Genomic DNA, 27529 nt, shown 5'->3' with positions numbered 1-27529 from the left:
TCACTATGAAATTGGTTTATTAAAAATAGAACATGGGTTTCTGTAGAAAACAGAAATGTATATGACATTTGTTTATTCTGTACATCTATTATCAGATTCTGAAATTCATATAAACAGTACCAGACAACCATACTAGAGAAGTCCTTATACGCTGTGATACTCCAGATAATGAAAGTATTAAGCCCTAACAGATTGATGTGAAATACTTATGTGGTTTTGAAAGCTCAGACATAACACATCTATGTAGTGATTTTGGTCTAGACTTACAAGGTAGTGCAGCTACAAAGCCTTTACTAACCCAGGGGTAAACTGGTCCCTAAGAATATACAAAACCTTATTTAAAAATTAAAATCAAGTGAATTAATGCTTGTTAAAGATATAAATATACCCATTCTATTGTAGATGATCCATTTATATGGCCCATCTGGGGGTGTTTTTGTAAAAATGTATACCTTTGCTTATTTTTAAATAACATTGTGCTGATTTTCAGACTCCTAACCAAGCACCAAAGTTTAAGATGCATACGGATGTCTACAGACTCCTGATTGTGTAATGGTTCTTTTCATATGCAGGAGAGGGAGGAAGGGTCAGCTCTCAGCCCCTTTCAGTAGGCACCCCAGCCAAACCTCATCAACAGTGCTAAATAGGGAGCTTCTAAGTAAGTTTTTAAAAGGTTTTAAACGGGATTTTTAGATCAGTGTCTGTGCATATTCTTCTTTATAGTAGTGTATATTACATGCAGTTAAATGAAAATTTGTTTATACTTTCCCTTTGATGTAAAATGTGCATTTCTATATATCTTATTTAGCCACTACTTAACTCGAAAACAGGCACCGTTTTCTAAGGTTACTGAGTAAATCTGAATTTTAGTCAATGTTTAAGCAAACAGGTTTATTTACATTCTTACTTATTTAGTTTTCTTTTTATTGTCACATATTGACATTTTAAATGTTGTATACTAGGATGTGTCTTGTAGGGCATGGGTAAAAAAATAAAAAAAAAGTACATAAAAATATTTTTTTTAATTATTTGCAGAAATTAGCAGCTGTCAGTGTGTCATTTTCCTAATGTAATACAATCAAGGCTTCAGTAATTCCTGAAATAAAAATAAAAAGACTCATTAACAGCTTGGGTTGGTTTTGGCAAGTCCAACATCATACTGTAAACCAAAATGAACGAAACCAGAGATCCTTTGAAGATTAAAACTTTATAGTTTAGGATGAGCAGAGAGTTTCAGTTTCAAGTTTTCTGCTAATTTATCCAGGAATTCAAATGTATTCAAGTAGTCAGATCGTTGTACGCTAAAAAGGAAAAAGGGTATTTGTCATTGTATTGTCACACAAATAAACCCCCTAGTTTGTCCAGCCTAGCTCGTTTCCCCTCCTCTTTTCTTTAATACATGTATAAGCCACTAGCCATTTAGCCTTCAATTGAAGATTTGTATCCTCTTCACCTAATATGTCATCTATTTAATTGACCCATTGTCCTTGCAATGTCACATGTTTTATCTTACTTTAAGCCCCTCCTCCGCGCTACACCAGTTTATTCCCCTCCCTTACAGGATTTATCTGTGGCTACAATGATTTTTCTATTCATGTCGCCATATGGTTTCTTACAAATATTTTGTACTTACTTTGGCAGTCCTTTAATACAAGCAGCAAGATCTTTTGTCATAAACCCAGCCTCAATGGTTTCAATACAGACTTCTTCTAGTGCTGTGGCAAAGTTCTTTAGTTCAGTATTGTTATCCAACTTTGCTCTATGTTCCAGGCCTCTAGTCCAAGCAAAGATGGAAGCTAAAGTAAATGAGGAAAACAAAATATTAAATGTATTAAGCAATATAGTCTACAATGTGACTACAAATTCTAACTGATTTAAATAAGAGCTTTATTACACCAGAACCAAAAGATCAAAACTAAATCAAATCTGAAAATGTTTTCCTTTAAAAGAAAAAAAAAAGAAGGAACTAAATATGGTTATCTAAAATAAGCAAATACGTCATTTATATTACAGGTAACAAAACCACTAAAATATTTCCTACAATAAAAAAAAGGGACATGAACCATATAATGTATTTCACGATTCAGAAAGAGTACACTTTTTTTTTATATCTGTTAGACACTAGATGGCAGCAGTGTTTGCTTAAAGTTCCACTGTTTAAAACATTCTTGGACACTAACCTGTATTCAACAAAAAAATATCACAGATGCAAAGTATTTTTCTTTTTTAATTTTATGCTATGTTTAAATATGAAAGACTTAATTGTGTGTGACATGTCCCATGTGTGATAGTTATTATAGGCAATAGGGATTCATGTGATAGTCAGGTAAACATACAGTTTTCTATAATATACTTTTGTGACTGCTCTTCGGTTTAGAGGTCTATTATCATCTTAATAGTAAGATGGCTGTATACAACAAATCTGTATATTTCAGAGGCCGCTGTTAAACTGTTTATATCAAGGATTTGAAAGCCATGGTGAGCTCCGAGTTAGACTTTGTCCACTGATAATGTTGATGTGACCTTTGACAGAGATAAGAAACTTCAGAACCATGTTTAGATGCTATAAAAGCTATTTAATTCAATTGTTATTCTACAGATATTAAGTGTCTCTCAATCTCTTCAGTAAATAGATGTCAGAGGTTAAGCAGGTACTCTAAAGAAATTAAAGTGGTAAGATTAGAAGAATCCATATTTACACACATTGGGGCCTATCTATCAAGCTCTGAATGGAGCTTGATGGCCCATGTTTCTGGCGAGCCTGCACAAAGACTGCTGCTCCATAACCCTGTCCCCCTGCTCTGATGAGGCGGACAGGAATCACCGTAATTCAACCTGATTGACACCCCTTGGCCACGAGTCTCACAAGAGCTGCTGGTGCAATGCTGAATACGGAGAGCGTATTGCTCTCCGCATTTAGCCATGTCTGTCAGACCGATCAGGTCCGACAGACATTTGTTAAATATGCCTCTATGACTAATATAAACTGTTACTTATTATTATTCCTATTAACCAACTCATCCTCAAAAGGTAAAACCATCTAACATGCAGCCAATTGCCCACCCCACTCTGTAACTACAATGGCCACCAATACCCTTCAGAATCCCAGTCAAAATCTGTAACCTAATCCAGAAAGCCCTCACTCATTCTACAGATGTACACATTTAGAGAACGGTTAGCCTACATAATCCCTCCCTATAATCACTATATCCTATTGTTGTCAAGGATTCTCGTGGGACTTGCTCACATAGATTTTGCAACATTTCTGACCTTCAAATGCTCTCTAAATTCACATCTAGATTATTATTATATTATGACCACTATTATCTTTATATGCAGTAGTGAATCTGCTCAACAGAGGGCCCTGGTAGGCAATAGTAATAATATACATGTTGCTCTGTATGATCATTTTGAAGATAGATATTCAACCTGCACTAATAAAAGGCTCCCCTGCAATAGGACTGTACACATTCTGCACTTGCCTATGTACAAGTATATACTGGCTTGCTATTGGCCCCCAGCACTGGAGCCCTGGTACCACTGCACCAATGATAGCGCCACACCTTTTTATATGTAATACACCAAAAGATTCAGCAGCACAGTATAACAGGTAAAAAGTAACGACGAGAAAGGCAGAAGGAGCCCGAAGGATTTGGCCCTGATTTCCATAGCATTTACAATCTAAGTATGACATTTATTGTAAGCCCTCTCCTACACATCACATGGTTGAATAAGTGCAGCTACTTTCTCATCTAGTAATTCACATTAGTATCATTTTTTTAGATAAATAGCTGTATAGAGCAGTTCAAAATATTGCTGGTTCATGGTATGGCCTCTTTGCCTATGTAGTTGATATAACACTCATGAGTGGTGCTAAGGAGTACAATGTCATTTAAAGGATTGTTTTCTGTTATAATTTTTAAGCTAAACAACTAACATATTAAAGTTAATAAACATTAATTAAAACCTACTGACCTATATTTTCTCCAAAACGAAGTTTCATAACGTTCTAAAAGTTATATCTTTTATTCGCCGATGATGTCACGTTATCCTGCCCACTATTTTCAGCACTGCATGTTCAAAATACTTAAACCAATAACTTTGTGTTTAAAGCGCCATTTTGAAACCTAGGTATTGTAAACGGATTGGTACAGAGCAAAGGATACCCACGGAGTGGGTTTGGAAAACAATTAAATTTGCAGACAAGATTTCTGCTATACGGTAGAGATATGTTAATGAAATGCTATTGATAAAAAGTGTATTTGGGGTAGTTAGTTAGTAACATGCATAGAAAATATTTACTTACAGTGGCCCTTTAAAAAATAAAACAAATGTATTCATTACCAATTGGATTAGTTGAGGTTTCTTGTCCCTTCTGGTGCATCCGATAATGGCGAGTTACCGTACCATGGGCTGCCTCTGCCTCCACCGTCTTCCCATCAGGACATATCAGTACACTGGTCATCATCCCTAGAGATCCATATCCTAGGAGAAATGTCATAGTTTTAAACCAGCACAAGGCTTTATTAATTCTTGTACATCATGTCTTAAAGGGACAGTATACACTCATTTTCATATAACTGCATGTAATAGACACTACTATAAAGAATAAGATGCACAGATACCGATATAAAAATCCAGTATAAAACTGTTTAAAAACTTACTTAGAAGCTGTCAGTTTAGCTCTGTTGAAAAGGCAGTTGGAAAGCCTACTGCAAGTGGGAAATAAGACACTCCCCCCTCCCCCTTCTTTTGCATATGAAAAGACCCTTTACACAAACAGGAGCAAGCTGGAGTAGGTAGCTAATGGTATTCTCATAAAACTTTGGGGCTTGGTTAGGAGTCTGAAAATCAGAGCAATGTTATTTAAAAATAAGCAAAAACTATACATTTATTTTAAAAAACAAACTTTATGGGCTATATAAATAGATCATCTACAAAACATTTATGCAAAGAAAAAAATGAGTGTTTAATGTCCCTTTAAGGATTACAAACACTGATATGTGTTCTCAAAGCTCACAGTGGGAAATAAGAGCAGATACATTTTGCCTCTATGGCTTTAAAGTTAATGGGACATGAAACCCCCCAAAATGTATTTCATGATTCAGATAGAGCATACAATTTAAAACAACTTTCCAATTTACCTCAATTTTGCTTCATTTTTTTGATATCCTTTATTGAAGGCAAAGCAATGCACTACTGGGAGCTAGTTGAACACATCAGTAAGCCAATGACGAGAGGCATATAATGTGCAGACACCAATTAGCTAGCTCCCACTTCCTGCGCCTACCTAGGTATGCTTTCCAACAAAGGATACCAAGAGAACAGAGCAAATTGGATAATATAAGTAATGTAGAAAGTTGTCTAAAATTGTATGCTCTGTTTTAAATGGATATGAAACCCAATTTTTTTTCTTTGGGTTTCATATCCCTTTTATTAGGAAATAAGTCTTTTTGGTTTCATGACCCTTTAAGACATCTACTGAAACAGCAGCTGTCCAGAGAGTAATAAAATCATCAGTGATGACACCCTGCATTCACAGAGACAGGAAGGTCATACATTAGGACTGCATTTAGCTTGGGGTGTATAGAAGTTCACAAAAGAGAGGATTTAGTAGGTTTTCATAAAGATGGTTTCCAAATCTGCTCCCAATGTACTCAAAATAACAATATAAGGATTTGATTTGACTTAAAAGGGACAGTCTAGTCCAAAATAAACTTTTATGATTCAGATAGGGCATGCAATTTTAAACAATTTTCCAATTTACTTTTATCACCAATTTTTCTTTGTTCTATTGGTATTCTTAGTTGAAAGCTTAACCTAGGAGGTTCATATGCTAATTTCTTAGACCTTGAAGGCCACCTCTATTCAGAATGCATGTTAACAGTTTTTCACCACTAGAAGGCATTAGTTCATGTGTTTCATATAGATAACATTGAGCTCATGCACGTGAAGTTATCTGGGAGCCAGCACTGATTGGCTAAACTGCAAGTCTGTCAAAAGAACTGAAATAAAGGGGCAGTTTGCAGAGGCTTAGATACAAGATAATCACAGAGGTAAAAAGTATATCAATATAACTGTGTTGGTTATGCAAAACTGGGGAATGGATAATAAAGGGATTATCTATCTTTTAAAACGATAAAAATTATGGTGTAGACTGTCCCTTTAAACAGGAAAATCTTAGAGATCTGCTTTGCTGAAGGTTCTGGAGGAGTAGGATGAGAAACCTTACTCTAAAGAAACCTGGAAGCAAATAGCTTTAAAGGGACATTGCAATTAAAGGAATATAACAACTTTGCAATATACATTCAATAACCTGTTTTGCTTGCCATAAAACACCTCTGAAAACTGTGTTCTACTCCCTTCAGATAGACTTTGTACTTATACACATAAATACATACTAGCCGGGGTGCAAAGCCCATAGGGAAAATTACTAAACAAAGTTATTACCACAACTCACAGCTCTGGGTGCAAAGCCCATAGGACATTTTACAAAACAAAATAATGTGTTCATTGTTTTGTTATATTTAATATGGGCTCCGCACCCGGGCTTGTCTGGGGTTAACTGCATGACTGACAGACAGCTGTGCAGCTGTCTGAGTGCTGGGAAGCACCCAGGGCTGTCAGTTTTGCAGGATCATACTATGTGTACCCAGTCTCATTAAAGAGTTTAGTCAATTTCCATTACAAAGGGTTTGTGTCACCCTTGTTTGTATCTTAGTGTGTTTGGTTGAAGACATGCATTATGTGGCTGTAGGCTAGGGTCCCAGAGAGGAAGAGACCTTGACGTGGTCCTGAGCTATCAGCATGTGGCCAAATGCTGTAACTCACTCTTCCATCCTGCTTTTAATCTAGCTGAGCTGTGTGCTTGCAAGAGAGTGCAATACTTTCTTTGTGCTTGTTTACTAAAAACAAATATGTTAAATCAAAGTAAACATAAAAAGAAAGACTTTTTTTTTTTTAAATACACAAACACCAAACAATTAATTTGCTTTCTTGCAAAATGAGCACTTAGAAATTCTTAGTGTAGCCACTGCTCTTTAGGGTGACGAGAGAGCTGAAATGTTGGCAACTTAGGTAGCATTCTACCTGTTCTGAGCATGGGCAAATCCAACTAGCTCATGTTACATGTTTTATGACATCAAGGTAGATAAATCTCCCTGTAAAGACCCCAACCTCCTTGTAGGAGGTTGGAAGTAATGAATACTGCACAAATGAAGTTTTAAATGGATAGTATCTTTTTTTTTTTTTTTTTTTTTAAATGATGAATACTACATACTGCTTTTCTTTTTTTAATTAAAACAAACAATGAAACAATATCCCTTTAAGTCCTGTATAAATAACAGACTTCAGAAATGAGTAATTCTTTAACAAAAGTACCACCAAACAAAAACTACATATTAACACTGGGTTAATATAGTAAGATAATAAATAAACCACAAGAGGAGCACTTGTGATTCTCAGACTAAAACAGATTAAGGAGTACAGAATGTGGCCTTTGATCTCATTGCCTGCTTTGTGAGTAAAACCATTCTTATAACATTTTCAGTTTAGTGCAAACTAATTACTTTGCCAATTAACTAGATTAGAATGCATGCATTGTCAAGGCCCTATACAACAAATAATTTTTTAGCTAACAGAAAGTGTCTTAAAACCCCCCAAAACAAAACACAGATGCCAAAATAAAAAGGAGTATTACAGTGATTAGTGACAACCTTTTTATTGGGCTACATGCATTTAAAAAAATACAAGCTTTTAAGAGTTTCCTCTCTTCCGTAAAGTGAAAGTCAACCCCAGCGTTTCTGAAATGCTAGGTTTGACTATTGAAACAAATAAAGGGGACTTTTATTCATGAAGTATAAAATACTTCATGCAGAAAGCTCCTTTATTTGTTTCAAGCGATCGCCGATCTGAGCTGCTAAAGGAAGCCTACAGCAGAACTCTGTTTTTCTAGAGGTGACGTTTTCACCTCTTTAGGCAATAGCTGTGCAGGAAATCCGGCTTGGCGCCCTTGGAATTCGGATTTACCGCACAGCTATTTGCTAAGAGCGATGTAGCAGCTCAGATCAGCGATCTCTTGAAACAAATAAAGGAGCTTTATGTATGAAGTATTTTATACTTCATGAATGAAAGTCCCCTTTATTTGTTTCAATAGTCAATTCTAGCGTTTCAGAAACGCTTGGGATGACTTTCACTTTAAGTCTGACAACACTGATCTATGATGGAATTTACAAAGCTTTGGGCGACTGTATTTTAACCCCTACTTGGTAGATTAAAATCACCCTGGACTGATTGACAACCCCTGCTCTTGTGCAATTAGTGCACAAGAGCAGGAAACCGTATTGCACAAGAAAGCAGGCAGTGAGAGCTGGTGGACAGGTTCCCTGCCTGATGACACTGATGACCCCACTCTTTGTTAAATGGGGGCATATATCTTGAGCTTCAAATGGTTAAAAGGTCATATAGAAGTTAGAGAAATGGGAGAGAAGGGGTGTTGTAAAATCATGAAGGTTATATGTATAGGGAAGTTAACAATAGTCAGTATAACAAACCACATATGGGAGGAGCCATGAGTATGTCACAGACTGATGTAATATATGTCTACACAATATTAATATGCACAAACATATGTATTTGTTTCGGGCAAAGTAAGAAATTGGGTAAATCCTGACATTACCCAACCGCCTGGGGTAAAGCCCGATCTAGCATGATAAATCTTCTCAGAGTGCATCAAATCACTGCATTAAACACATATACAATGCACTGCAATTCACACATCTTCACTATCTTTTTTGCCTCTGCCTAGGGGGTTCAAAAGGGGGCAAAGCCCCCATTGTAAACCTTATTCCCTAAGGTTCACTTTGGGTGGATACCAGAGGATCGTTGGGGCGCCTTCCTTGATCTCCCCCCCCCCCCCCCCGCAGAGGCAAAAATAAATAAAATATAGTGTAGATGGGAGAATTACTTTACATCAGGCTTTACCCACAGCCGCTTGGGTAATGTCAGGATTACCTGGGTAATCCTAGGATTACCCGGATTTCTGACTTAACCCGTAACATATTCATTAAAAATTAAAGGCAACTTAAAGAGACATAAACCCCCTTTTTATTTCATGATTCAAACAGAACACAACCTTCCAATTTACTTATATAATCAAATGTGCTTTGTTCTCATGGTATCCTTTGTTAAAGAAGCAGCAATGAACTACTGGGAGATAGCTGATCACACCCTGTGAACTAATAGTAAGAGGCATTTATGTGCAGCCACCAATCAGCAGCTAGTTCACGGTAGCGCATTGCTGCCCCTGAGCCTACCTAGGTATGCTTTTCAACTAAGGATAACAAGAGAATGAAGCAAATTAGATAACATGAGTAAATTGGAAAGTTGTTGAAAAACACATGCTCTATTTGAATCATGAAAAAAAAAAAATTGTGTTTCATGTACCTTAACCCCTTAATGACAACTGACGTACCAGGTACGTCATGCATTAACAAGCAGTTAATGACAATGGACGTACCTGGTACGTCAGTTGTCTAACAGAGTGCTGGAAGCGATCACAAATGCTTCCAGCAGCTCTGAGGGTATTGCAGTGATGCCTCGATATGGAGGCATCCTGCAATACCATTTTACAAGCCCCCGATGCAGAGAGAGCCACTCTGTGGCCCTCTCTGCACCGGTAGCGATAGTGCCGGGTGTGAGGGTGCACGTGCACGATGCGCACGCGTGTGCACGTGAGCATGCATGTGCACGCGCGTACGTGCACCCATTAGCCACACTGACACCAATGAATGAGGGCAGAAAGGGGGAAAAAGGGATTTTTTTTTTTTAAAATATAAAAGGATCTGGGAGGGGGTGGGGGTGGGGGTATTGTGGGGGGCTGCTACACTACAGAAATAGTTTTTTTAAGTAAAAATAAAATAATACTTTTTGGGGGGGTTTTTGGGGCCAAACTGGGTACTGGCAGAAAGCTGCCAGTACCCAAGATGGTGGTAATTAGGTAGGGGAGAGGGTTAGAGAGCTGGAGGGGGGATCAGGGAGGTTGGGGCTAAGGCAGGGGTCCATCACAGCTAAAATACTTTATTATTTTTATTTTAAAAAAAAAAAACCTCTTTTATTTAGTACTGGCAGACTTTCTGCCAGTACTTAAGATGGCGGGAACAATTGTGGGGTGGGGGAGGGAAGAGAGCTGTTTGAGAGGGATCAGGGGGTGGAATGTGTCAGGTGGGAGGCTGATCTCTAAAATTAACCCTGCAAGCTCCCTAAAAGCTACCTAATTTAACCCCTTCACTGCTGGGCATAATTAAAGTGTGGTGCGCAGCAGCATTTAGCGGCCTTCTAATTACCAAAAAGCAACGCCAAAGCCATATAAGTCTGCTATTTCTGAACAAAGGGGATCCCAGAGAAGCTTTTACAACAATTTCTGCCATAATTGCACAAGCTGTTTGTAAATAATTTCAGTGAGAAACCTAAAATTGTGAAAAATGTAATGTTTTTTTTTTTTATTTGCTCGCATTTGGCGGTGAAATGGTGGCATAAAATATACCAAAATGGGCCTAGATCAATACTTGGGGTTGTCTACTACACTACACTAAAGCTAAAATTAACCCTACAAGCTCCCTACAAGCTCCCTAATTAACCCCTTCACTCCTGTGCATAAAACACGTGTGGGGCGCAGCGGCATTTAGCGGCCTTCTAATTACCAAAAAGCAACCCAAAAGCCATATAAGTCTGCTATTTCTGAAAAAAGGGGATCCCAGAGAAGCATTTACAACCATTTGTGCCATAATTGCAGAAGCTGTTTGTAAATAATTTCAGTGGGAAACCTAAAGTTTGTGACAGATTTTGTGAAAAAGTTAACTTTTTTTTTTTTGCTCGCATTTGGCGGTGAAATGGTGGCATGAAATATACCAAAATGGGCCTAGATCAATACTTTGGGATGTCTTCTAAAAAAAATATATACATGTCAAGGGATATTCAGGGATTCCTGACAGATATCAGGGTTCCAATGTAACTAGCGCTAATTTTGAAAAAAAGTGGTTTGGAAATAGCAAAGTGCTACTTGTATTTATGGCCCTATAACTTGCACAAAAAGCAAAGAACATGTAAACATTGGGTATTTCTAAACTCAGGACAAAATTTAGAAACTATTTAGCATGGGTGTTTCTTGGTGATTGTAGATGTGTAACAGATTTTGGGGGTCAAAGTTAGAAAAAGTGTGTTTTTTTCCCATTTTTTCCTCATATTTTTTTTTTTTTTTTTTTTTTAGTAAATTATAAGACATGATGAAAATAATGGTATGTTTAGAAAGTCCATTTAATGGCGAGAAAAACGGTATATAATATGTGTGGGTACAGTAAATGAGTAAGAGGGAAATTACAGCTAAACACAAACACTGCAGAAATTTAAAAATAGCCATTGTCATTAAGGGTAAGAAAATTGAAAAATGGTCCGGTCATTAAGGGGTTAAAACTCAATTGTATTCTTTATTACATCTAAAATAGGATATGTTATATTGCATTATTATTAAGAATAAATAGTTGTACCGATTAAGCAATACCTTGTTGTTTATATGTATTTGCAAATTGTCACAGTGAATCAATAAACTTATGCATCTACTTCTATCAGCCAGTGAGCAATACATCATTAAGTTATGCATAAATGTGCACTTCCTGTTAGTTATATAATAAATTTAAAACAACCCTTTTATGGGGGGAATTCACAATGTTTAAATAGAGCAGTTTCATATGCATTTTAGAAACGTTCTGAGCTTTCATAAGCCAATCATCTGCCCCTAACTTATTTGTTTGGTACAGTATTTAATAAAAATTGAGCCCTGTACCAGTTATAGAATTTTTAAGATAAAAATTAAAAACTGACTCAGTTAAAATTGTACTCAGTCAAGCAGCAGATCATTGTGGTATAAAAAGGGTAATGTCTCCCATGCAATACTAGAAGGTAACTTTTTCTGATGCCTCATTTGCATAGATTTTTCCTTAGCCATTACTGCTGTATTGAAATGTTTAATATAGGTGACTGAAGCAATTTCAAATCACAAAAAAGGTAGAGGAGGTATTGGTGCACACATAATACACCCAGTAGGTAAAATATATCATTGGGCACACATTAACTTGAAACATTTTTTACTGTACAATATCCATTTAAGACTGTAGCTTGAAGAAAAAAAAAAATGATCATATCGGCATAAAGTAAAAAGTACATTCATCTCTATTTGAAAATCAATAGAAATATTTTGCATTTGTTTCCCACCTTGAGCCACAGAGTCTGACTGCACATCACCATCATAATTTTTGCAGGCCCAGATGAAGCCACCTTCTGATTTCATTGCTTGTGCCACCATGTCATCAATCAGCCTGTGCTCGTACCAGATCTTTTTCTCTTCAAACTGGGATCTGTATTCTCTGAAAGAACCACACAACATAAAAAAAACTTTGATTTACAAGTCATAAATGGTTTACATTGTTCAAAACTACAATATCAATTATAGTGATTTTAATTTTTCTTATATAAATCTTTGCTTCATATCTTCAAACACGCAAATAAAAAAAAATATTATGGTTAAAGGGACATTATACACTAATTTTTTCTTTCATAAATGTTTTGTAGATGATCTATTTATAGCCCATAAAGTTTTTTTTGTTTTTTTTATAGTTTTGCTTATTTTTAAATAACATTGCTCTGATTTTCAGACTCCTAACCAAGCCCCAAAGTTTTATGAGAATACCGTCAGCTACCTACTCCAGCTTGCTCCTGATTATGTAAAGGGTCTTTTCATGTGCAAAAGGAGGGGGGGGGTCTTATTTCCCACTTGCAGTGGGCTTTCCAACTACCTTTTTAACAGAACTAAACTGAAAGCTTCTAAGTAAGTTTTTAAACAGTTTTATACTGGATTTTTATATCAGTATCTGTGCATCTTATTCTTTATAGTAGTGTCTATTACATGCAGTTATATGAAAATGAGTGTATACTGTCCCTTTAACTAAAGCCTTTTAATATAAATTTTTATGTTTAATTGTCAATCAAACATAAAATTCTATCTAGATGGTTTCTTAGTTTGAAAAAGTTCTGCATACTTTTCATAGATCTCCTGGAAAATGTCCTTGAAGCGACCGTCGTATCTCTTGAGGATAGTGTTCTTGGTGCTCATATATAAGGGCCAGCCTTTGGTAAGAGCCATTTGGAAGGAGCTGTGAGCAAAATCTCTGATGGACTGATCTGTGTTGTACATCCCAAGAGCAACTCCGCCACCATCTGAAAGGAACACAATGAAAGAGATGCCTTATTACTTGAACATTTCCTACTCCAAACATCCCTATTAGTGAAACCAACACAATGGTTTCAGCCAATGAAACACTGTACAGCAAATCTATACAGATGTAACATTTCCATGATACTCCAGATTATACAGTACCCAGAGCAAACCAATTTGTATGTACTGGAAGCATTTAACAAATCCATAACATATATATATATATACATACATACCATTTTAACAATAAAATAATATGCTAAAAATGTAACAAATGTCAGGTACCCAATAATTAAAAAATAAACGTCCCGGAAATGTCAGTACCATATATCCTATCACTAACTGTCATAAGATAGCAGATCGTCCAAGCTTGATGTAAATAATCATAAGCAAAGATAGTTTACAAATAATCACAGATCTCACACTTTGTCCTACCTATTAGTAGAAGGTGAGAACCTTTGTTTTTGGAGGGTTTAATCAGTTACATTAAAACCCACATTTTTCTTTCATGATTCAGATAGGAATACAATTTTAAACATTTTAATTTACTTATATTATATTTGCTTCATTCTTTAGCTATCCTTTGTTGCAAAAATAGCAATGCACATGGGTGAGCTAATCACATGAGGCATTTATGTGCAGCCACCAAACAGCATCTACTGAGCCTATCTATATATGCTTTTCAGCAAAGGATATCAAGATAATGGAGCAAATTAGATAATAGAAGTAAACTAGAAAGTTGTTTAAAATTGCACGCTCTATCTAAATCAAGAAATAAAAAAAAAAGTGTGTGTTTCATGTCCCTCACATTTTGCACAGAACTATATTACAATTATTTGTAAGTATCTGATATATATAAAAAACTTAGGACATTAAAGCAACCTCTCTGTAGGGAGATTACACTTCAAGTCACCTTTTTTTTTTACTTAAAAACACTCCATAAAAAAGTGGGACTGAAATGCCGTATTAAAAAGGGATATGAAACCCAAAGCTTTCTTTTGTGATTTAAAACAGAAAATACAAAAAAATTAAATCCAAATTTACTGCTATTATGAAATGTGCTTTGTTCCCATAGTATTGTTTCTTGAAGAGATACTTAGGTAGGTGTTTGGAGCACTATGTTGCAGAGAATAGTGCTGCCCTCTAGTGCTTTTGCAAATGGATAACATTCTTGCAAAATTGCTGGCATATAGTACTCCACACGTGCACGCTCCTGAGCTTACGTCCCTGCTTTTTTTTATAAAAAAATAACAAGAGAACAAAGAAAATTTGAGATAGAATAGAAGTAAATTAGAAAGTTATTTAAAATTGTATGATCTATATCAATCATGAAATAAAAATGTAAGGTTTCCTGTCCCTCTGTAACTTAATATATAACAGGGGTTTTTTTTTTGGGGGGGGGGGTTATTGGAAGATGGGCTAAATAATAGAACTTGCAAAGCAACCGCATACAATGCTATCTACTGAGCTAAAAGAGCTTCGGTATCGATCACCTACCTTCAAATTTATGTACAACATATTTAATGGGCTCCCCTCCATCTTTAGGCGTAAATGAAATTTCTACTGTGCCAGACCCAGGAACCACAAAATCTGTTGCCCTGTACTAGAAGAGTTGAAAGGAAATGATTACTGAATGCAATTCTGGTATCACAGATATAGATTGTAATTGTGGCTGTTAAACAGTAGTGTAGTAGTAAATGCTCTAACAAATTAGAATAATATGTCATTTTGCTACTATTATGGCTTTTTAAAGAAGCCAACTATACATTTTAGGAGCCATGTAAGAAATGTATAGACACACAGAGCACTGCAACAGGTCATGAGCAGAAGTACAATTTCAGAACCTGTATTTGTCAAGCCCTGCTTTAACACGAGCTATACATAGGGCACAAGCTCTAAGCACATACAGATTTAAAATGTTCTCATTGTCAGGCAACAGCAATAACTCCAAGGGGTTAAAGTGCTCACTATGTGAGACCTGATGATTACCTGTATCTAGGGTTGCCACCTGTCCCTTAAAATACAGAACACTTATAAGTTACACATGCTGCAGGGTGGAACATGAATAGTGCTGTCCAGAAACACAATACATGTTCCTCCCTGCATACCCTGCAGCATGTGTAACTCATAAGGAAAACATGGCTGAGGTGGCAACCCTACCTGTATCTCTCCACTAAGGTTGAATCTTAGGGGGGCACCTGCTTTTTTTTACCTTCTAAGATGGCCGTCTGGTAGTTAGAACATGTACACTGCACAATATTCAGCTGGTGTAAGCAAGATACAGTAAGACTACTGTCTCCTGTAATGAGAATCAGGGCTCATATCACAGATTACGACTAAATAGAAATACGATAGGCCTCCTTATGCGACAACACATTTAAAACTAAGGGTTAACATAAAACTATATTAGGACTAGACTACAAGTGGCAGGCTAACGTTAGCACATGCACAATATAAGAATATTGCAGGCGAATAATTTGCGCTCATATTACAAGAGCGCAATTGCATTTTACACTTGCCGTGTTAGCGAGACTGAAGGCTTCTCGTAAAAGGCAGTGAGTTAAAAAAGTTGCACCAAACACTTTTAAAAGATGTAAAAAAATAATTAAAAAAAAAAAAATTTGAATTTAGATTTTTTTTTACAGTATATATAATAATTTTTATTACAATGTTTTAATATTGAATATTTCCATAATGAGCCTTCAGATAACTAATTTTTCATGTGCGCTAATCCAACACTGCATTAGACCTAAAGTATATATATATTTATTTATTATTTTTCCCATATAGGTATAGATATCTATTTTACATTAACATAATCACACACAAATATATATTTACAATAAAAATAACATTCCTGTATGCGAAGAACATTGGAATGTGAAATATTAATAACTCCTGTCAGGTTAGTGCACTAGCAATAAGTGTTAGGTTGTTTTTTTTCTTCTACGCTCTCCATTATAGTCTATGGAGAGAATGCGATAGCGCAGTCGCGATATCCCAAGCTGAGCAGTGTATGAAATGAACACTTTAATACTTCACAGTCAGCTTAGTGGTATACAAGCTTACATATAGACACTATATAAGATCTACTTTTAACTTTCCTTTTCTATGCGATTTTCTTCTTGTGAACCAATAAAAGTAATGACATAATTCAATTTATCCAAACTTAGAAGTGCAATAGCCTCTGCCATTGTGAATATCCATTAGAACTCACAAAAATAGAAATCAAAAGTTTGCTAAAATTAACAAAAAAATTGTCTCTCTAGGAAACAGAAGATAATTCACTTTCACAGCATTGGATTTTCTCACCTGGTCCCCATAAGCATGACGGCCAATGATTATTGGCTTGACCCAACATGAGACAAGTCTGGGGATGTTCTTGCAGATTATGGCCTCTCTGAAGACGGTACCCCCAAGAATGTTCCTTATCGTGCCGTTAGGAGATTTCCACATCTGCTTCAATTTGAACTCTTCCACTCTGTTCTCATCAGGAGTAATGGTGGCACACTTGATGCCAACATTGTACTTTTGAATGGCTTCAGCAGCTTCTACGGTAACTTTATCATCTGTAGCATCACGATGCTCAATGCCCAGATCATAGCTTTATTAAGAAAAGGCTATATTACACAGTGAGCATGTAAGGAGAGCTCTATATACAGTGCACCAAACATATGCCGTAGGCAGCTTAAAGTCAATATTTTGCAATGCTCCTATTAAGTAAAATCAGCACAAACAACTGAACTGATAAAAAGATATACATTTTACAACTTTACCCCCCCCCCCCCCCAAGTTTATTGTATCTGTGCTGTGTTCTTTAGATGTACTTTGGATAAGATATTTATGACCTGCTGGTTATTGCCCTTAGGAAGGTGTCCTTTAACACAAAACATGAAAAAAAATAATCAGATAAATGTAATTAATATTGATCACATTTATATAATGTCCAACCCACTAGAGGGGGCCAGTTATACAACGGCACAACCTAAAATCATAAAGATGACACTCACAAAAAAAGAAAATGCAGAGTACCAATCTCTATAGAAGTAATATATTCAAAATAAGTTAAAGTCCCCAAGTCCTCCCATGAGTTATGTAGGGCAAAGGAAGTGGACCGGTATATACAGCTGCTCCTTCTGTGACTTTCATATCAAAACTGTAAATACAAAGCCGAAAAAAAGAGCCCTTCCTAGTGCAAAAAAAAATCCACAAAAGTTTCCACCTTCCGCCCCATATATGAATCAATACTCACAAAGGCGATAGCACTAACGTGCTGAATCAGGCATGCTGGGGAAATCACAGTATTGATTCATATATCGGGTTGATGGTGGAAACTTTAGTGGATTTCCTGCACTCTGAAGCGTCCTTTTCTGCTTTGTATCTATCACATTTGTTTGACCTTGTTTATTCAGATTGATTTTGCATCTTTTTTTTTTTAAAGCTTCTAAAATGAATCTAAATATTTTATAACTTTCCAAAATCAGCTCCGTTTCCACTCACAGAACAATAGTGAAGAAGATGGAATGAGAGGAAAGGAAAATACATTTAGGACAACAAAGGAAGGAATCAGGCATCAAAGGAGAAGATTTACACTTTATAAAAACTAAGAAAAAGAGATATAAAAAAAAGGTAAGGGAGAAGCAATATTGCAATGTAAATTAAAAATTAATGGCAAGAAAAGGAAATAAGATAGAAGAGAGAAAGGCCCATGGGTTGTGTGGAAGGAAAATATTTAGGAACACAGAGAGAGATTGGCTGCAAGAGCAAGGAGGGAATAAATATTGAAGATTAGGGCAAAATAACACAATAACAAGTATCCAAAGCAAGAGGGGTACCCCGACATCCAGGTCATGGAGTAAGACCTTGTGAAGAGACAAAAGGCGAATGCAAGATAGTGGGCAAATACAGAAGTACCTTCTATCATAATAAAACATTGTTATATAGGGTTAAGTAATTTTTGTATTAGGAGTGCCCCTTAAAAATATGTTTTTTTTTAAAGAAAGAAAAAGAAAAGGCTGGCATCTCATTTAAAAAAAAAAAATAAGTGACTATGCTGAAGCTTGTGAGTGTTTCTAATTTGCAGGCAAGTAGGAGCCCGCAGGTTCAGCACATGACCTTTTCCCTATATTCCAGGAGCTTTGTGTATGGTGTATATGGAGCTAATGAAATTCATGCAGTTGAAAAGCAGGTTCATTACTCTGACCAAAGTCTCTTGAGTGATAAGAAAAACAGGTTACAATAAGACAAATCAAAAGTAGATTAAAGAGCAATCCTTTCTGGTTTAAGAACATAAAGCATGTTCTAAGCACTTCTTTCATGTATATCTTCTGCTTCTAATAAGTCTAATCGATGTTTGATTACTTTGTTGTATTTATAAACAGCAAAGTGTGAAACAGTTGAAAATTCAGATTCTGGGATTAAAGCAACTCTGCTGCCAACGCTTGCAAGAAACAAAAAGGTTTCATGTTTTGATGAAACAATGCTGAGGAGGCTATATAGAAACATACTACCATTGCTTATGATGGTATTATCTCTTTAAAAAAGGCTAGCTGAGAGAAGGTGGTCCCTTTAACTGTGTACTGAAGAATTGTATGTAGAAATGTTTCTTAGTTTCAAATTGGTGTACAATTACCTGTGCAGATCTAATTCTATGTAAGGCAAGATGAGCTTCTCTTTAATTAGTTCCCATATCACCCTTGTCATCTCATCTCCTTGCATCTCCACCACAGAGCCGCCCTGAATTTTCTGGGACATTCTGCAATGTAAACATACAACTAAATAAAGCAGCAGGACACATACTCACACCATACAGTTTCTATATACAGATTTACTGTTACTTTAAAAGGACCATTAAATACAGTCAAATTGCATAATCAACAAGCGCATAATAAAAATGTGATGCAATAGCACTTACTCAGAATTTAAATGACCAGAAGATTTTTTTTCTAACAAATTTCAAAATCTATTTTTTGTTGTTGTTTTTTTTAAATATTCCATCCCTACATTCCCTACGTTGTATCAAGTGACAGCCATCAGCCATGTAGACACATGTTCAGTAGTAGCTGGTGCCTCAAAAGTTTGCATATAAAATCACTGTGCATAGTTAAATAATAAAAGTAAATTGAAAAGTCCCTTAAAACTGCATGCTCTATCTGAATTATGAGTTTAATTTTGACTTAAGTGACTCTTTAAGGAGAAGACACAGTGAATATTCTTCACGGCTTCATCTAAAACATATCATTTTAAAATGTATTACAGTTTTTGTTGTTGTTGAAAGAATACCCCTGTTCTGAGATAGATCAATAGATAGATAGATAGAGATAGATATCAAAATAACAAGAGTATTGCATTTAGCAATGATACTTTTTTATTTTTTTATATTTGATGGACTTTACAGATTATATCTTAAAACACAAGCTAAAAAGACAGAACGTGTTACAGAGGTCTGATTGCAGGGGGTGTTATAAAAATCATGAGAGGGATTAAGGAGACAGAGGCATACAGTGTCCAGTGAAGAATAACAGACCGGGGAAATAACACTTTCTGTCTTGTAAGATATAATCTGTAAATACCATAAAAATTGGTCAGTATTTGGTTAGGACATTCTCCCGAAAGCTTGTCAATTTATAAATGTATAGTTAGTTCAATAACAAAATTATCATTATGGGGAGTGAGAGTGAGTGTGTGAGTGAGAGAGACTCAAAATTTCAAGTCCTACTAGCCAGGCCAAAATGTTACTCATCATTAACCCCACCCATCACCCACACCACACCCCCTCTAGAAATTGTGAAACACCTTAATGTGCAGTAAAAATACCATAACTAAATAAGTCATTTTAATATAGTTATAAAACTGGCCATTTGGCACAGTGTATAGAAAGCATTTATCTACCTCTCACATGATGCAAAGTTGTGTAAACTAGGGCAGGTTCAATCTATGGCAGCAGGGACATGAAACAAATCTCTTTGATATCCAGTTTAATTATTTATTTAAAATTTTGCATGGGTTGTAAATTGGACAACTAACCATGAATGTTCTTTAAAGCATCAACAAGAACTTTTGGAAAATTAGTTTGTTAACAGTATCCGTATATAACAGTAAAGTTAATCATGTATTGGTGAAAACAATTCCATACAGGAACCCCACAGTTGCGGATATCACCAATGTGACATAAAGTTACATGAAACATCCAATTGTAAGATATCAAAGGACTCACCACACCTCTCTGAAGCCCACCGTAGTAGTATAATCACCAATGCACGCTATTCAAATTCCTGATATTAGCGTGCAATCTGCTAAGCAATTCTCAGTGTGTTTAGTGAATGTTCTTTAGCTTGATAAAGGGGACACTAATTTTAAATAGCTGATTTTTTCTCTGAAAACTGCCACCTATACTGATTTTGTCAATACTGCAATATTTGCTATAGAAAAGCTATGTAATCAAGAGGTAGTTGCATTAGGGGTAGACGAAAAAAAAAAAAAGGAGCCGTTGCAGTTACTTTGAATAAAAAACAACAACACCACCACCACCACCACCAACTAAATAAAAAAAAACTCTTCTATGGGTACAGAGCATTTCTTATTTCCCCACAATATTCCTTTAAAATAAATGTTTTAAGCACATCCCTACTTTGCAATTAGATTCCACAGCACTATAAACAGTTGTGATATGCAAAGTAACATTTATAGGGAAAAAATGGGTAGGTGGGTCCTACCAAGCGCTGCACTGTTATATATTAGCTCTTATGAAAGTGATCTATAAAACAACTGGACTCGTAGGCTTACATGCTAATGGGGTTCAAGGGAATAACAAAAAGAGGAATGAATGTTGGAAAAAAAAAATGTTCTATTGTATGCATCACTGAACAGTAGAGTCTTTGAGAAGCACTTGAAACTTTCAGAAGCATTTATTATGGATTACAAAGGAAATATATTGCAGTTACGAAAACCAGAGAGGATGGAGTTGCAATAGTCAATGCAGGAAATGATTAGAGAGGGGATTCAAATCTTAGTTGTGTCTTGTGTGAGGAAGGGTCAATTTTTTTTTAGATTTTTTAAAAAGGTGGAAATGGCAGGAATTGGCCAAAAACTGGATGTGAGGAATGAAAGAAAGATACTAAGTGTGACTCAAAGACATCCGGTATGCTGGGTTGGGGTAATGTTATCAGCAGAAATAAAAGATGGGAGTAGTGATTTTGGAATAAAGGGGAAAATATAAAGGAGCTCAGTTTTGGAGAGATTTAGCTTAGTGACAGTGACAAGTTAGAATGGAAGAAGATAGGTCTGGTGAAGAGAGGTCGATTTCGGTGTTAGCATACAAAATAAAATTTGCAACTCGTGAGACTTTATTAAGGAACTTAAAGATGACGTATAGATTAAAAAGAGAATGGGACCAAGGACAAATCCTTATGGTACCCAAACAGAAAGTGGTAAAGGGGCAGAGGAAGCACCAGAGAAAGCTACACTATAAGGTATGGTGAGAGAGAGAGAGAGACAGAGAGAGAAAGAGAGAGCAACAGTATTCTCAATCTGTCTGCATCCTTTAACAGAGAGAATTGGTCTTTCAATTTTGCTGTAAGTAGGTCGTTAATAATCTTAATGATTGCTGTTTCTGTGGAGTGTTGGGGGCAAATTTCAGATTACAATAGATCAAGGAGAGAGTTTGTGAGGAAATTAGATAAAATGTGTATATACCGGCCTTTCCAGTAGTGTTAAGGGAAATAGGGCGGTAGTTGGATGGGGGGATTGGATTGAGAGAAGTTTTTTTGAGGATAGGTGTGACTAGTGCATGTTTAAGAGAAAAGGGAAACATACCAGTGCTCAGAGAGGTTGAATATTTGTGTGAGGATATAAATAAGGGGTAGGAGATAGGGAGGGGGTAGCTGTGAGGTCATGGAATCGAGGGGACAGGTAGTGAGGTAAGAAGACAGTAAAAGGGGCAAAGGAGCTGAATGTGTGGCTTTGTTGGTTGTAAACGATTGCAAGCTGTTGAGGGGGTTTGAGACCGGTAGTATGTTGAGAGAGGAAGGGAAGAATAATAGTTCAAAAATTAACTTGTAGTGAGGAAAGTCAGTTGAACACCAAAATGGTCTCCAATGTTGCTCAGCAGTCTTTTTTTTAGCCAATTAACAATCTGACACTAGGAAAGGCTACTGCACAGGTATTCCTGCTAGTGTCTGAGTATAATTGCTTAAAGTGACATGAAACAATTTTTAATTTCATGATTCACATAAAGTATACAACCTATGTCTGTTATCAAATTTATTTTGTTTTCTTGGTAGGCAAGTTCAGAAGCGTGCACATAGCTGAAGAAATATATAGTAGCAGTTTTGCAAGAATACTTCTAACAATTTTATACATTTGCAACATCTCTAGATGGTAGCAATCTTATGTTGTGCTCCAAACACGTGCACACTACCTACCTAGGTATGCTCTTCAACAACAAAAAATACCATGAGTACGGTGAAAATTTATAATAGAAGTAAACTGGACAGTTTTTAAAACTGGTATGCTATGTCTGAATCACAAAAGGTTTCATGTTTCTTCAATGCAAAAAGATAGATGTTTTTTTCTTTTGTAGAATTAACAATAGTGATGAATACTGGCTTAAGAATTTGTATATAAAACAATGTATAATTTGTGTTTAACTGAGCACAAAAACATATGCATCACAACCTGTTTATTTTGATACACATTTAACATAAATTGTGTACTTTATTATAAATTGTCATAAAAAAAAAATAAGATATTCCTGCACTTGTTAGAATTGAAGCATTTGCTTTCGCTCTTCTGGTAGCTTAACTTATATGAGTATTTATCAGGCATCTTCCTATTTAGTGTTTGATGTAGTAAATGCAATTACTAAAAAATAATGTTGTGGTCATTTACTATGATTTCATAAGTAGCATTCTCTTTTAGTAATTTTGGACTATTGCTAATGAACATGAGGTCTAATAAATACATTCAGGATGGGTGCCATTTTCCATGTCATCTCTATCACACTGAGTATTTTTAAATATGTTTTTTTGTGCATTGAAAAATTTTAAACAAATTGTTCTAGGTTGTTACCCACCATTTAAAGTGCAGTCTACATTTTATATAACTTTGCTTTCAACAGCTTTAGAGATTGCATTTGGTGATCATCTGTTGGTGCTGAATTAGTATGTGAAGCTTTGGCATGCTGGAGTCTTACATCAATATACTACTTTTTAATATATCAAGCTTACTACAGCGTGTAAATCTGTAAAATTTTGCCCTCACTACATCAAAAAAAAAAAAGTCAGAAAACCTGTATCCTGTTTTTTTACAGAGCATATCACCTTAGTGAAAATGCCTAAAACAGTATATAGCCAAGTACTACATTTGATCACAATTGTAGACATCTTTAATAATCTACAGAAGCTTTTATTAATAGACGGGATCAGATTGACTGATATACTGCAGGAAAGTTCTTCTCCGTGAAAAGAATTACTGGGCTGACAAAAAAGCTGCACTCAGGTGGTAAATCGCCATAGAACAAGCTAGCCAGTTATTGAGCTGGTTGTTCATTCTTGAGAGTGTATTATGCCTCCTTAAGGGAAAAATGGGCAACCATACGTGGACTACTTGCTCAGTGTGCTTAGAGGAATATGGCTGCACCTCACTGACAAGGCCCAATGAAGGCCAAAATAACCGTCTGGTGGTGTTGTGTTCCTTGTTCAGAGAGGAATTTCCTGTTATATATATATATATATATATATTTTTTTTTTTATTTTGTTTTCCTTTTTCATTGTTACATAATGAAACGCAGTTTAAGTTTGTAAACTTATTCTCACACACACACAAGTTATGCAAGAGCTGTGACTTAGCAGTTTCCCAAGCAACAGTAATAATGGTCAGATAAGATACGTTTCAAAGGTTATTGTCTCTGCATTCATGGGAAAGATTTTCATTCTTTACTAAAAATTTTGAGTATATTTAAGCTACATCTAAAATTAAAACTCTGTAAGTCATAAGACAACTGTCATTAAATATCTGAAACCAGGACATTAAATCTTGATTTTGCTAACTATTACATTTACAGTATTATTGAAGGAGTCAATCAGTGTCTATTTTAATGCCTGTTGGTGATATAAAAAAAAAATCTCATTATTGTGCACTTACAATCAGGCAGATAAGTATGCACAGTATACTTATGTGTGATTATGCCTATGTACATGGGACTAGTGCCTACGGAAGAAGATTTCTGAGTGCAGTCCTTTGCACAAAACTTTTGTACTTGCATATCCCTGAAGTCTTGGTAGGGACTGCATGATTTATCCACGTTCCCCTATCACATGCAGGGTCTATCAAAAAAATGTTATGTCTATTCTAGGTTGGGAAAAATCATTACACAACCTACTTTACCTCTGGCTATGCACAGACATTTATTGAATGGAGGAAGCAATAAGATACAGTGCATCAGCAGGTTTATAAGATAATCCTGCACCAAATTAGCTCATTATTAGAAAAGAACTTCTGAGCATCCTCTGCATAAAAGTAATGAAATAACAGACTTGTGTGCTATTGGCAACATGATGGTAAACATCACTGCTTTGTCTTACTGGCAATGCAGGGGTTTAATGACTGTGTTACTGGTAATGCATGGGGTTAAACCCCTGCTCCCTGTATTACTAACACTATCTAGACTAAATGTTGATTTTTATTTTCCTCAAAATAAAAGGGTTTAAATCCCTCCTATACATACGGTCAATGACAACATTGCGGTAAATGTTTTGCTCCTCTGTGCGTTACTGCCAATAAGGTGGTTAAATCTTATAGTGCATTTTACTAGCAAAAAGGGGGTTCAATTTCTCCAGTGCATGCCATACAGATAATTTGGGGGTAATATCTGTGCACTATTTGTTACTGGCAGGAAGTTGTTCTTAATTTACTGCTTCATTGGAAGAAACGTGTGGGGCTAACGTAGCATGCACTGTGTTGTGCACTAAGTGACCTTAGATTGAGTAATTTCAACATTCTAGCCAAACTGAAAAGAAGAAGTGCTTTTCAATTTATTTATTTACAATACATTTGCATTAGCAAAAATGATCCTATTAAAAGCTATGACTATTTTTAGTGAGTGCTTTTAATGGGCTTATGAAGCATATCTAAATATGCTGCACACATGAGCATATTTTAAATATTGTATCTGAAACACTGTTTAAAATGCTGATATGCAAAGAACTCTTGATTTTCTTGACTAGAATTTGATTTAACCTTTTTATCTCTGTGTGTGTGTGTGTGTGTGTGTGTGTGTGTGTGTGTGTGTGTGTATGTGTGTATATATATATATATATATATATATATATATATATATACACACACACACATATATATATATATATATATATATATATATATATATATATATATATATACACACATACATACACACACACTATTTTAATGTACAAAATGTGTTCATTTTGCAGTAGTTCTTTACTAGAGAGTGTCCTAACTGCAATTTATACAGTACATTCATTGGTCTCCATGATACAGCTTTAGTTAACAGTGATTAACCTTTCAATATAGAAAAGCAGAATGGCTTGTTTGATTGTTGTACTTACCTACAAGCACAGTTTGGATCTATTATTACCTATTGAAAAAAAAACACAAATGGTATGTCTAATTACCACTAAGGACAAGGCAACTAAAACTGCATCAGATGAGCTGGTGACCTTTGAGCCAAAAATAGCCCAGTGTACACTAACAAACCATCAAGGATATAAAATGTATTTTTAAACAAAAAACTATTTAGACACGCTGACCTGTTTGGAATATCTAACAATTCTGAATTATGCCAACACTATGTTGGTACATAAATGTATTAAAAAAACAATGCATGAGAAAAAGGTAACTAAGTATCCAGAATTTTACAGCATATTTTTCTATAGTGAAGGACATAAAATTATTATCCCTTATGACGATTTGCAGACACACTGAATGAAAGCAGCAACATCACAATGGATTAATATGCCACTCCCAGACAGAATGCCCATGCAAAGAAATGCTGAATACATTACCACTTTAAGGAAATTTATCAGTATATGTTATGTATCGTATGCCAACTTATGACTGAAAATCTAATCTACTGGTAATATAATAACTGAGACATTCACTGTAGATTGCAAATATGATTGAGTTATGCCAGACAGGATATACAGTATATATATATATATATATATATATATATATATATATATATATATATATACACACACACATATATATATATATATACACACACACATATATATATATATATATATATATATATATATATATATATACACACACACACATATATATACACACACACACACACATATATATATATATATACACACACACACACACACATATATATATATACACACACACACACACATATATATATATATATACACACACACTGTTGTTGTTGATAATATTCTCACATTGCATTAACGTTTCTCTGTGTCAGATAAAAACTGCATACGTTTAAATAAACTAATCTGCAGTAAGCATCTAAATAAAATATTTGTATCATTAATAGCTACAAATTAGCAAATGCCAATGGTACAGCTATTGATACATTTTAAATCATCCTATAATAGTTACTATGCAATTGTTTTCAAAAATATATCCTACAAAAAAAGGCTGGATTTCTAATGGAGCTGCATGAAATTTACACTGCTTATGAAGCTAAAATTAACCTTTACCTAGCATTATATCTTTCTTTACTGAATAAAATGCCTTTGTTCATTGCCAATACTTTAAATGCAGTAAAATAACGCTGCACGTTGACAGCTATTTTCCTAAGCCCTGTGCTATATAATGCTTTATTACCTGGCAATAAGAGGTGGCACCGTTTCAATCACCCAACGTAGATCACAATGAAGTCCTTCCAAATGCACAACGGACAACCACTTCCCAAACCTTCACACTACACACGCCCATCGTCCAGCTGATCCACAACCAGCCAATCACAGATTTCCTATTGCAGGGCGGTGCCCAATCAAAGGTCCACACGCAATATGGCACCAAACCAAAAGGAGGGGATAAGAGGTAGCAGCGAATTATTGAGGATTCTCTGCGCCTAGGTGGGCGTGGCGTTCCCATGCTAAGGGCGGGGTAAAGGTTTTAGGGTGAGGCTTGTTGACAGTAAATTAGACTAAAGTTGACAGAGTTGTATTTAACCTTTTACCTACTGCTGCATAGATAAAGGGACAGTAAATACCTTATTACAAGATATATATGTTG

At 35.6% G+C, this 27529-nt stretch overlaps 1 protein-coding gene across 2 annotated transcripts; it reads right to left on the bottom strand.

Moving 5' to 3' along the window:
* IDH1 (isocitrate dehydrogenase (NADP(+)) 1) lies at positions 1 to 27217 on the bottom strand. Of its 2 annotated transcripts, XM_053698628.1 has the most exons (10): positions 27116 to 27210; positions 25855 to 25883; positions 18900 to 19022; positions 16580 to 16871; positions 14765 to 14870; positions 13092 to 13269; positions 12268 to 12419; positions 4345 to 4485; positions 1634 to 1796; positions 1 to 1301 (listed from the first exon to the last, which is right to left on the bottom strand). In XM_053698628.1, exons 3-10 carry the CDS (start codon positions 19019 to 19021, stop codon positions 1208 to 1210), a joined length of 1248 nt encoding a protein of 415 aa, XP_053554603.1. In that variant the 5' UTR covers position 19022; positions 25855 to 25883; positions 27116 to 27210; the 3' UTR covers positions 1 to 1207. The 2 variants fall into 2 exon arrangements, with proteins under 2 accessions (XP_053554603.1, XP_053554602.1); XM_053698627.1 differs by lacking the exon at positions 25855 to 25883 and having other exon boundaries at positions 27116 to 27217.
* Between the last annotated feature and the right edge of the window lie 312 nt (positions 27218 to 27529).

This window comes from Bombina bombina, chromosome 1 (genome assembly GCF_027579735.1).
Source record: "Bombina bombina isolate aBomBom1 chromosome 1, aBomBom1.pri, whole genome shotgun sequence".
Classification (NCBI taxonomy): domain Eukaryota; kingdom Metazoa; phylum Chordata; class Amphibia; order Anura; family Bombinatoridae; genus Bombina; species Bombina bombina.
The sequence above is the reverse complement of the archived record's forward strand: the minus strand, read 5'-3'. Positions and strand labels throughout refer to the sequence as shown.